We start from the raw sequence: 12,424 nt of genomic DNA, 5'->3' as shown, positions 1-12,424 counted from the left end.
AATAACCATTTAGTGTTATCCTCCATTCTAATGCCAAGTTACGTTATTTTGTCTTGTGTAATTTCATCCTGAGGTGATACAAATTTGGGAAGTTCCTGTTTTCCTTATCAACATAATCTTAGCATTTTCTTTTGTCAAAGCTTTTAATTCTTACACCAAGCAATCATTTACCACATTGGTATGTAGTTAATAGCAAAAGAAATGCAACCATAGTATTTGATATGTAACAGTTTTCCCTGTCAAGCTGTTTAATACCCTTCCTGCAAGAACAGGTATTTTAAAATTAGAACAGTTTAATTTAGGAATTTAAAAGTATGGAACACATACCAAGAAATCCAGTTGTCCTGATGGCAAATGGAATTCAACCCCAGAATACAAATAAATTAACACAGGTTTAAAAATACATTGATTTCATAAAAACTGAGACTAAGATTTTTATTTGCTCTCAGACTTTCGTTCTGGTTTTTAGTTGATTTCCTCTCAGAGCCAAGAACTTTTATGACACACTGTGTACTGTGAAATCTATGAAAGAACTTTGAATGTGGGTAATGTAAGTCTTTGATAAGGTTTGAATTGCAACAGTATGCCCATAGGGGGAAATTAGGAAATACTGAAACTGAAGAGTGTATCAGCAGATAAGTGCAACCTTCTGTTTGTGCTTGTGACCACATGTTATTGTCTCAACTTCTGACTCATTGGATTCTTCCTGAAAGGTTAAACCACAGACGTTACAGTTTAAGTGACAATTATGTATGACTATTGGAGGCTTCTTAAATGCTGCTGAGTCCCATTGAATAATTGGATATTAATTGTAGCACAAATGGATAAGAAATGGTACGGCTAAAATCCATGTGTAAGATAAGCTGTGTGGAAAGCCCTTGATTTATTTTGTTACCATTAGATTTCACTATTGATAAGAATCTTCTGCATTTCAGAGAACTTTGTTTTTATTAAGACTTGACTTACTGCATGAGTTCTGAATCATTCTCGTCAAATCTGGTTTTTGGAATGGATATTCCTTTGTTACTGTTGATTTTTTTAGTTTTTGATTTTATTGTCTTTTAAAGCTTAGACTGCTTGAGAGTAAGACCCCATTCAAAGGGAAGTAAAATTGATTTGGCCAGCTGTAATCCTCTATTTGCTTCCTTTGTCCTCCTGAGCTACAGCAGCAGTTGCAGAATGGGGGGGGCATTGGTTAGATTGGTCTGTCATGTTCCACGGGTCCACGTGTGGGCAAAGCTGTAGGTAACAGTGGCAGTCATAACTATTTCTGATGATGTTAAAGTACATCCTTTAATGCATGGTTGTCTGCAAAAGGTTGTTCCACCTTCCTGTCTTCAGAAAAAGCTGCTTTTGGGAGAACAGGGTTGTTTCTCTGTGTCTGTGGTCTCACTTCTCAGTATCTTTGGGGATCCTTCTGGCATTGATGCCCCTCTAGCCTCAGTTTCACTGAGGATCTGCTGTGTCAAAATATCATACTTAAGATGATTTATGATCAGGTGATTGTTTATGTTTCTTGTTCTGTTAAACCTCATATAAGAGGAATTTCTGTTGAGTTCTTTGAGTCTTCTGCTAGATGGCCCAGACCATCAAAAATGGATCCTTATGTATGGTCCTTAAACATTCATACCAATGGGATCTGGTTGTAGTTATCAGTGGTGATTCTAAGCATTTTTATTGTCTTAAAAATAAATGAACATAAAGGGGGGAAAAAAGTAAAATCAAAACAGTCTATCTCATTAAAGACATAAATGCTAATAAAGAACACCATAAACTCCTTTAATCAATCAAAGCTGTCACTTAAGCGCTGTAGTTTGGGCAGAAGATAGTGCTACTTGGCAGAATTTTCACCGTCTTGTAAGTACCAAATATAGATTACTATATAGTTCAAAACACTTTAATTTTTAAACTCTTGTCTTTCTGCTTCACTGCTGAAAAATTATTCTTGAAAAATAAAGAAACTGCCCTGTGGTCAAAGATAGTCTTAACTACCTGTCAATCAAAAGGAGAAGTTTGTTGAGACATTTAATTACAAGATAATGTAGTCATCAAAATCTCGTTGTGGTAACTGACAGCTCATTTTGGACTGAAAGCGTACAGCTACCTCCCCTGAGGTCAGAGATGTTCCGAGGTTAACGTAGTAATGACAAGTCCTTTATTATCACATTATGACATTGAAAAAAATTGCAATTATACTAATAAATTAATAACAGTAATAAAATGACAGTCATAATTGCATAATATACATGTTGTCAACGGCATTTTTGTTACATGGCTGGAATTCATATTTTATCTGCATATCTTACACTATATGAAGTTTTCCCAGTGCAGTACAGGCACGCAGTGGCTTCTGAAATATCTGAAAGCCTGAGCAGTTAGAGCACGTGCTGTAAATGAGACTTGAAGGGATGAGGTGGTTTTCACTTTTATAGATCTGAAAAAACAATAGTGAATTGAAGATTTCACACTCAACTGTAATTAAACATTAGGGTTCATCTTTTCGGTATATCCCTGAAGAAAATGTCTCTTACCAGATACAATAATGGATAAAAAGCCTGAATGAATTAGACGTGAACTCTTAAACTGTTGCTCTTCAGTTCATAGAAAGAAACTTAAACCACACGAAGACTCAAGTTCAAGTATACACTGTAGATAGGTGCAGAAGAGGAATGGTTCACTGTACTCTTCTGCTTTCTGTTACCCTGAGAATGGAACAACAGTTTTCTCATTTTGCTTATAGCAAAGTCAAAGTCTTTGCTGATCAAGAGGTGCCATGTATTACCCTGCGAAATGGTGGTGCTCCCTGTTCACAACAGACAGTGTTCATTTACTTTGTAAATAGGGGATTTCATGGCATTTTTTTGTATTAGTCTCTTCTTTAAAGCTTTGCTTTAGAGTGGGGTAAGTTGCATGTGGCCAGAACCAGCAAAGGAGAATCAAGACATTGCTGGTTTTATTTCAACCTTGTTGAATTTCTGTGATGCTGATACAAATTATTAGGTGTCTTCTGATTTGATATTTGCCCATATATTTAGCTTGCAGTATATCTGTTAGTAGCTGTGAAATTACTATAGTAGGCACAGTTTCACCTATTTATCCATCTGCAGTAGGTTTCTTTCCCAGTGCTAATGCACTTTTTTGTGGTATAATGCTGACATCTCACTGTCAGCTTAAAATGAATGAATGTCTCTTACACTTGCAGTGGGGACAGGTGCATTTCATCCTTTGGTCTGGAGGAGTTCACCTGAGCTGTTGGCTCTCTTGTTACTTTGTCCATGTCTTCCTAACTACTCTGCTGGTCATTGTGAGCAATTTCAAAGTGATGTAGTTGTTAAGCCCTCTTTAATCTTTTCCCAAATACCATGAAAAGCAGTGTCCTGATGTGCAGGATTTGTTTCAAGTGTTCTGACTTCCTACTTCTTTTTGTGTGTGGATTAAGCATTGTGTAACTCTTGTCTGCAGTCCCTTTCCTTGTCTTATTTTTGTTTTCCAGCAGAGTGTGAAAACACTACCAGTTTTCATGACCTATGGTTGTTCTTTGAGCTAGAGTTGGGTTGATTCTTGCTTCATTTCCTCCTCCCTTGCTTTTCCTTCTGCTGCTTCTCCAGATTTGCTTTTTTTGCCCCATAGCATCATCAGTGCTGTTAGGGAGCCATATCTGAAGCACGCTGTCTATCCAAGAGATGGTATATCTTCTCTAGGTGCTTGAGATCTTGTTTTGTGTTGTGGTGGAGTGTTTTTGTTTTATTTTGGGCTTGGGTTTTGTTCTTGGGAAAGCTGGACCTGTTTCTAACACCACGGGCACACATTCTGCCCGGTGCTGCTGTGGACTGCACAAGAGCTAAACTGGTGAGAAACAAGTTGCTGAGTGCGGTTCAATGAAAGATTGTAATTGGATTCTGGTTTTGTTCCTCTCTGCTGCTGAAAATATGTTTTATAGTTAGAGATCAATAGCAGAGAGATAAAGGGACAAAAGATTGTCTGTGAGAACTAGAGGGAGGGCGTCTCTAAAAGAGAAAGCTAAGGACAATAAGGACCAGGTTATTTACAGAAATGAATTGGTAAATAAAAAACCATATTCTGTTACTGTTGTCCTTAGATACGGACAGCTAAACTTGTGTGCATGAATGTTAGTGCTAGCTGTTATTTCCTGCTGTTTATGCAGTTCCTATTGAGCCGGGAATGGCTTTCACGTTATTTTTCTTGTCCATCTCTATGGTTTTATTTGATGTTTTGCCCAGCCTTTGCATTATCTCTGATTTGTATCTTTCATTGTGTCGCACAGTTTTAGGGAGAGAGCCCTACAGTTGTTCTGCCCTTTAAATTATTTCATGTTTCAGTGAATACATAAATAGACCTTTTTTTTGTACCGTTATAAAAAAGTAAGTAAAAGCTTTGGTGTATTCTGTGCTGTACTGTTATCCTGGGAGCAGTCCTGAAATGTGGTTTTTCCATGTGGTTTTAGTTTCTTTGGAACCTCCTTGGAAGGAGGTGGCAGGTAAGGCACTACTAGTATCCCAAGATGTGATGTTGGAATCTGCTCACATTCCCCAGGTCGGTTGTTCTACAGGACTGCCTGGACAAACAGCTGTAATTTGAGTTTAGATATTTGTTGGTTTTGTGACCTGGCAAGGAAAACAAAAACTGATTTCTATCCTATGGAAAATTTTGGTAATTTAGATATCATATAATTAGCATTTACAACATCGAGTTTACTCAAAAGCTTGAATAATTTGATTATATTTAGGTGGGCTTGCAGAGGAGGAGTTAATATATTTCCATGACTCAAAATTGAGTTTCTTGAAAGGGCTTAGCCCACACCTCAGCATGTGGAGATGCTGAAGTTTTGCATTAAAAGACGTGCATTTCATTAATATGGGAGAAATAACCTGTTTTCCCCCTACTTCCATCACAAACTTAATAGGGAAGCAGACACCAGATATGCAAAATTGATTTATATTATTAATAGTTGTCAGGGATGCAGAATATTAACTGTATAATAATATTGCTGTCTCTGTAAAAGCAGTTGAGGACAAGATCTTAATTACCATTGTCACATGTGTGTTATGCCAATGTCACTGTTAAGCGATAGGTAATACCAGAAAAGCTGTTCAGTGAACGTGTTGCCTGTGAGAAACCTAATTTTGGTCCAGACACAAACTATGAGTTTGTTTCTCCCTGCTCTGTGTTTTGAGCAGAGCGTTGTTTGGTGGCATCTGTCCCGTGCTGTTCCCTTTATGCCTCGGATGCCACCTCTGTGTGTGCCAGGGAAGAAGGGGCTTCACAGTGTGAGGGGTTCGGGATTCTCCAGTATCAAGTACGAATGCAGTATGGCAGTGGTCAGAGGTAATGAATAGCTTAGTGTTGCATGTTTTTGCAAGCATCTGGAAATAGTACATAATATTCTACATCTTTTTCTTGTTTAGTTCTGTTTTTGAAAGCTCTTTTACAATTTCTTCTGAAAGAGGTGGTATGTTCCATTCCACAAGAAAACCAGTTAGCAGCTGAAAAGGACATTGCAAGAGCACTGGAATTTTTTGTCAGAGCGAGCACGTCAAAGGTGAATGAACAAATGCAAAGCTTCACCCAGATTTCAGTAAGCATCATTTTGTAAGCTCTGAAGAAACCCAAGGTTGGATGCGTGTGTAGGCATTCAATGCTATTTTACTTCATTTTCTCTCCAAGTTGCTTTTTCTGTACAATGCAGTCTTTGAGAGCTTTATAAGAGTGTGCTTTGATTTTAGTTGTGAAGTTCGCTTTCGGAAAGTAGATTTAACATTTTCTTTAAACACAGTAATTTAATACAGTAAAGAAATTAATCTTGTTCAGGACTGTTTATCTAAAAGCATATAGGGGACTTGATGTTGTATTGCTGATATCTAAATCTACAGATAGAACAACTCCATTGTAGGTGAGAAACCACTTGTTTCTGTCAAGCGTTCTATCAGGTGTCTGAAGTCAGTGGGTGTGAAATTCTTAATCTTTCTCACCACAGATTTAGGGGTTTTGCAGATATGTTTATCTGTAGCATACAACATGCAGCATCCCCTTTTCTTGTTCTGTTCTGCTCTTTAGAACATTGATATGTAAGACCTTACTGATCTTGGTTTATAGTATGCGTGTATTTATGTCTTTGCTATATTTGAACTTAAACAAAATCAAGCACAACTCGGAAATTAAGAGCTTGTATCTCTGTTTTGAATCTCATGTGAATGTCTTCTGTGGTGCATGTCTGGTCTGTTGTTTGGAGCACTTTGTTTCTTTAATGCTTGTATCTGTGGAGAGACTATGAAGTATTTACACATTAGTAGTTCTCTGGTTTGCTTGAAGTTATAGACTGTCCTTGTGCTCAACCTAGGTATGTATAAACAGTTCTACATGGGGCTAAAAAGATGTTGAAGTTATGGCCTGTTGGTCATATTTTCCGGCTTATTAGAGACATCTGGCTCTGTGCTGGCCACCTGAAAACATGTTAAACTTTCCCTGTGTTTGTTAAAAATTACTAAGTTACTTACTTTTAATGTTGTCCCTCTTGCATGTAAGCTTGTTTTTGTGCCTCCAGTTTGCCTCTGCTCCTTCTGGCTGAAGCTGATGTGTTCCTGACATTGCTGGTCTTGTGTTCAAGTGAGTCTGCCTTAGCTGAGGTAGAATTTTACCTGTGAAGTTTGGGATTGGGGGCAGGGAAAGCCTTCTACAAAAGAAGCTTCAAATAAGTCTTCTCTGTGTGATATTACTGTATTGCTTCCCTTTGAAAGGGAAGAAAGCCAACAAAAATTACCCTGTTCTGTTCTCATGATGCTACGTAATCATTGTTGTGACTTACTTTATCCTCAATACCTACCTTCCATCTGATCTTAATCTTCCAGGATCCCCTTTCATTTTTGCTTTCTTATTTCTTGTTTCATTTACCTTTCTTCCTTTTCCATTTGAGCCAGGTAGTCATAGATTTTGTGAACAAGTTTTGATGATAATGTTAAAAGTCCAGTCCTTAGAACAAAGGGAAATGTTGTAGAACTCATCAGCATGGGCACTCAACAGGTAACAGAGACATGCTTGGTTTCTGCAGGGGGAGTATGCAGCAGGTGACAAACACTGGTGAAATCGTGTGTAAGCCAGAGAAAATATGTCTGAAAGTCTTAGTTTCTGAATGTGAAGTTTTAACACTTCACATGCCATTTCCAGCTTTAATTTTTAGGAATGTTGAGAGACCATGGTAAGGACCAAGCCTGATAGCACCATCTTTCTCATGGTGAAACAAAGTAACTCTACTGAGCAACATGAATATCTTTATTTCTGGAAGGAGGAACACACAAAAAAAGGAAACCACAATGTAAAATAATCCCTTTTGTTCTCCCAAATCAACACTGCTCCCTCCTCATCTTCCCCCAGACTTCTTGTTTTGTAGTTGCAGTGCAGTCTCCAGTCAGTTTGCATTTAAGTTAGAAGATAGGGTATTATATGCTTTTGCTTAGCTTTCAAGTCCTTCACCTCTAATTTCTGAATTGCAATTAGAAATAAACTTTTCTCTTGCCCCTACTTTTCTTTTTGCATTCTAGGGTAGCAATTAAGAAGAGCTGGGTGAATAGGTTACCATTTTATCCAACTCTATTACTCTGACTGATGGAGCTATTAGATAAAGGCAAACTGTAATTCTTTATTACCTGCCTGGTTCATATCTGCACTTTGCCCTGGAGAAGAACTGCATAAAAGATCAGAGTGTTATTGAAAACTCCTAAGCAAATACTGAGCAACTTGCTTGGTCACTCAGGTAATGACAGAATTTCATGGCAAGGTAATGTGCACATGTGAGTGGTGCCCATTTGTTTGGGTAAATAAATGGTGAGAAACTGCTGGCATGGTGTAGCTGAAGTAAGATGGCTTTAGGAAAGAATAAGGGAGAACACTTTGTGTATGATAAATACGCTTATAATTAGCAAGATCATTAGCATGGACACCATGTACTTAGGTATTCACAAAGAAGTCTTTAAGCTAAGCAGTTAGCTTCACAATGAAGGAAAGAGACAAAATGAATTACATCCAGCTGAATAAGCTTTTCAGAATCTCCAAGGAGGTGACTTGTCTGTTGATGGCCAGTGGGGGTCGAAGAGTGAAATAATTACTTAACAGCGTGTAAACAATGTGAGATGTGAAGTGTGCATTTTTTCCCTTTACTTTCTCTTTTCCTTTCCCCCCCCCCCCCCTTTTCTTTCATTGAGAGAGTTTCTTGTTGCGATGGCTCCGCTGGGACAGGCAGCAGAGAAATTTGATTAAATGGATGCCTGGGGTCATGACCCTGTCTAAACATGCTGCAGCTCTCAGCATTAATCAAAGAATGCTAGAAAAAATTCTGACCTTGCTGCATATGAGTATTGGTGAGCTCTGAATGCAGTCCTAGATGGATGGAGGGCTGTGTATGGCTGTGTGAGTGGCCTGCTTACAAAGAGGGACACAAGAGGAGGCAGGTTTCAAGGACAATAGCAACTCATCATGTTGTTTTAGTTCATGTGATGGGACTTTGGTGTGATGATAGCCCATCAGCAGCAGTGAAGTTTGGAGATCCCATTAGAATGCAGTTGGAAATGCAGCTTTTTCTTATGAACTACTGCTGCTTGAACCCTGTGCATGGAAAATATTTATAGCTCAGTGGTACATGTGAGACTCATGGGTTCAGAAAGATTCTTGGCTGTCTCTTCTTAGTTTAATAGATCTGAAAGTATAGAGAAAGCAACTCTTCTTTGCAGGAGTAGCCAGGATTAGTATCATGCTTATTGTTTAAGTGTGTATCTTAAAGAGTTTTTGCAGTAGGAGGATGAAAGGTCTTGATTTTTACTGAGCAAATCACATACTAATAGAGGTTACAGTAAATCAGAAAATGAGATCTGGCCATAAACCCACAAGTATTTTTTAATTATGATTATTTAAAATAGTATGAATTCCTGCCTGAAACTCCTGATCCATTTTATCTAGATTTGGTACCAGCAGTCCTCATTGCAGGAGAGTATATTTTGGGTAGACAGAGTTACCAAATGAATTGGATTTCATTAATGTCCAATTTTGAAAGTAGTCCAAGATAGGGGCAGATCTTTGATCTGTCTTTTGAGTTCTTTAACTGGGTATTGGAAGCAGTATAATGACAGCAGCATACTGACTTCTTACCTGTTACCCCTGCTGTCAAGTGGGATGCTACTTCTCTGAACTGAGTTTTGCAATATCTCATTCTGTTGTTTACGCCTGTTGGATGATATGAAAGACACTACATAAAGAATATTGTGCAGAATATCATAGGCTGTGAATCAGAAACCTGACTAGAAATCTGTGTTGTAAATTGTAGTTTGTCCTCCTTTGCACAGGTATTTAGAGGGTGCAGCCTGGCATTCTAGTGTAGGTAAACCAGGCAGTAAGGTGTGATGACAGCTGGAAACAACTTCACGTGGAGGTAAAGGCGCTTTGACTGGTTTCCAAAAGGCACATGACAATTCCAGCCACATTCTGCTGTCTCTACAAGGTCTTTGTTGGATACTCTTTTTTGAGAGAAATTAGCAAGTTATGTAGAAGTTACTTCCACCTAATCTGAAATGAAATACTACAGTAATGTAGACCTTGATTTTTCAGGAAGGTGAGAGGACAAGGGAGATGATTACCCCTGGGTTACAGGATTAGTTTCCTCTTTCTGTATTGTTCTTCCTAACAGTCTCAGTATTATAAAAGACTCTTGAGCTCACTAATGGAAGCAGCTCCTATATATGTACATGTTGGACTCTAGTCAACAAAGAATGTGCAAAATTTAAAAAAAATTACAAATTATTGAGCTATCAATAGGTATAACTAATGTATGTGTAGAGTATCTATATTACAAAAAATTCCAAAGTTTGGAAACACCTGAAATAACTGGTATGGAAAAGTGAGTGGCACGTTCAGTGTTGCAGCAAGAACAATAGATCCACAATCTTTGTCTTAGGAAAATATCCAGCAATGCTGGCAAGTTGGGCTTTTTTGAAGTGAAACCATGGAGAACTTGAAGAAGGAGAGGTACAGATTTTTTCCGTGCTACCTTTAACAGCTTGGAGAGGCAGTTCATATTTCATGCTGAGGTAGCATCAGCTGTGTACAGTTGTCATCTAGAGTGTGACATCAGGCATAGCCTTTTGCAAGGACTGCTCTTTGGGAAGATGCAGGAGCTGTTATGCTGTGGAACGTGAGGTGAACATTGGTCGTTTGGCTGCGTGCTACTCCCAGTGCCTCCAGGGGAGTGTATTTAAGTTAGCTGTGACTTCCCTGTTTGTGTGGGCAACCCCTTCCCATCTGGCTCTCTTCCTCTGTCTTCTACACATCATACGTATTCCAAAACAAGCAGTTGTTGCTCTGTTTCCCTGCCGAGTTAGAGCCAGCATTCTTGGTTCTTGTGTTTGGGAAGGGAACAAGGCATCTTATGCTTCCCACTTCTTCCTGTCTATTACCAAGCAACCTCTTCTGCAACTTAAAGAGTCAAGAGCCGGTTACAAGAGCATCAGGAATTGTGGCATTGGGCTAGATTGAATTCCTGGTGGTTTCACAACAGTTCCAAACAGTGTCAGAATGCTGTATAAAGAGTTTTGGTCTTTGCTTGTTGATGCAGGTTTGATTCAGAAGTCAAAAGTGCCAGAGATCGGTTTTCTTTGAAGAATCCAAGCCTATCTGCTCCCATTGAAACCAGAGACAGTACTTACATGATGTTGTTCAGTCTTGGCTTCTTTCTTTTGCAGAAGTCCACCTCACTTTTCCACTTCTTAAGCCTTTAAGCCCTTTGGACTACTTGAAGAGGTTTGAACATGTTATGATAAGAAAGGAAAACTTTTGGGTGTGCCATGATGGGCCCCAATAATTACTCTGTGAGAGAGGATAATTTAGTTTAAAAAGGTTTCCCTTATACCAGCATCATAAAATTCATTGCATCTGTCAAATACATGATTGTTGCACACAGTTACCTGAGGGCTGTTATGTACAAAGCTGTTTTGGTGGGAGACAGGAGTTAAGGTTCAGATACTTTAACTTTGCACTTGTAATGTGTTTGATTAGGGTGCAGCTGATCTCTGCATTTCCTAAATTACAGCACCTGTAGGATAAATATTTCATAATTGTAACTTCTGAAAGTTACTGAACACTCCTGATTATTTTTAGCTTTATCTTATGCTGTTATTTGTCTGTGATTTTGGCTGATACTTGCTATGTATTTCTGTAATTGCCTATATCTTCAAGAAATTACACAGGGGGAGGCTGCTGTTGAACTGAAGATGATGGAGGTCATTGTGTTCATGTCAAGCTCTGTGTTTTTTTATAATTATAGTATAGAAGAGTTGTTTTGTTCATCACAGAGCAGATTATTCACATATAAATTCCTTTCTCTGAAAGTTTGTAAAAAGGAATTAGAAAAGTCATCACACATCAGTGTCCTTTCACCATTACCCCATGATAGTCATACCACATTACACCATTGCTAACTGTTGTGGATTTCCCATTTATGAGATTTTGGAATTTGAAGAATTCATTTTAAAAACCTCATTTTCATTCACTTTTCAAGTGGCATTTTGTATTTTAAAATAACCTGAATGGACAGTGAGTTTTTAATAGCTCTGTTTAACTGTGCTAAATGTAACTTTTCTTACAGACTTTGAAAGTTCCTTTATCTAGCACAGAAAACATTTTGTACAAACACAGAAGTGCTTATTTTTGTGGGATAAAAATAGAACAGGAGAAGATGGCCAAGTCTTAAGTTATGCACATGCATTTAAGACTAATTTAATGTGGCCTTTTTTAGCAAAACAAGTAGCTGGAGTAATAGTAGTAGTGGTGTTTGTGGTAGGTTTAAAAAACCCCCACAAATGTAATAATGATCAGTAGATAATACATTTTTGAGACTAGTTTTGTCTGTTCAGTGTTCCACATCATAATATCTAGGCTTTCAAGGTTCACTGTAAACTTGGGTTTTTTTACCCTGTAAAAGTGGGCTTACTGATTGTGAAAGTGGAACTGGCACAATTCCCATCTTCTGCAACACGTACCTAAATACCTGTGTCTTGTCTGTGATCCAGAAACACTGTTAAACCATTCCAGGGTTAAGAATGAAGTTTTCTCCCTCTGAAATGCTTAATCTGTGAGTCTGCCAAGGAGTGTGCTAACCGTCCTTCACATTTGCTCTGGCCTGGACTGACACCACTGATGATTTTTTCACTGGTCATCAAACATCTGTCAGATGGTAAAGATATTTGTAAGTTACCTAGACCTGTATGTGTGGCTGGAGCTGGGTTAACATGGTCTCATGGTTTCTGCTGTTGCTTTTACCCTCTTGAATTGGTACTTTCTCCATTCCCCCTTACATCATCTGACTCCTCCGGCTCTGTTCCTGTTGCTGCTGCTTCTGGGTGTTCTGTAGTTCTGCCAGAAGCGC

General features: G+C 38.5%; 1 protein-coding gene across 2 annotated transcripts in view; it reads left to right on the top strand.

The window, feature by feature from the left end:
* DACH2 (dachshund family transcription factor 2) overlaps positions 1–12,424 on the top strand; it is a 283,111-nt gene that overhangs the window by 56,706 nt on the left and 213,981 nt on the right. Inside the window, exon 3 of one of the 2 annotated variants that reach the window (XM_034064027.1) lies at positions 7,562–7,586. The exons of the other annotated variant lie outside the window; for it this stretch is intronic. Coding sequence (XP_033919918.1) covers positions 7,562–7,586 — 25 coding nt within the window. The remainder of the gene's footprint in view (positions 1–7,561; positions 7,587–12,424) is intronic. 2 annotated transcript variants of the gene reach the window in all.

This window comes from Melopsittacus undulatus, chromosome 6 (assembly GCF_012275295.1).
Source record: "Melopsittacus undulatus isolate bMelUnd1 chromosome 6, bMelUnd1.mat.Z, whole genome shotgun sequence".
NCBI lineage: Eukaryota > Metazoa > Chordata > Aves > Psittaciformes > Psittaculidae > Melopsittacus > Melopsittacus undulatus.
This window is presented reverse-complemented; position numbering and strand designations above follow the sequence as displayed.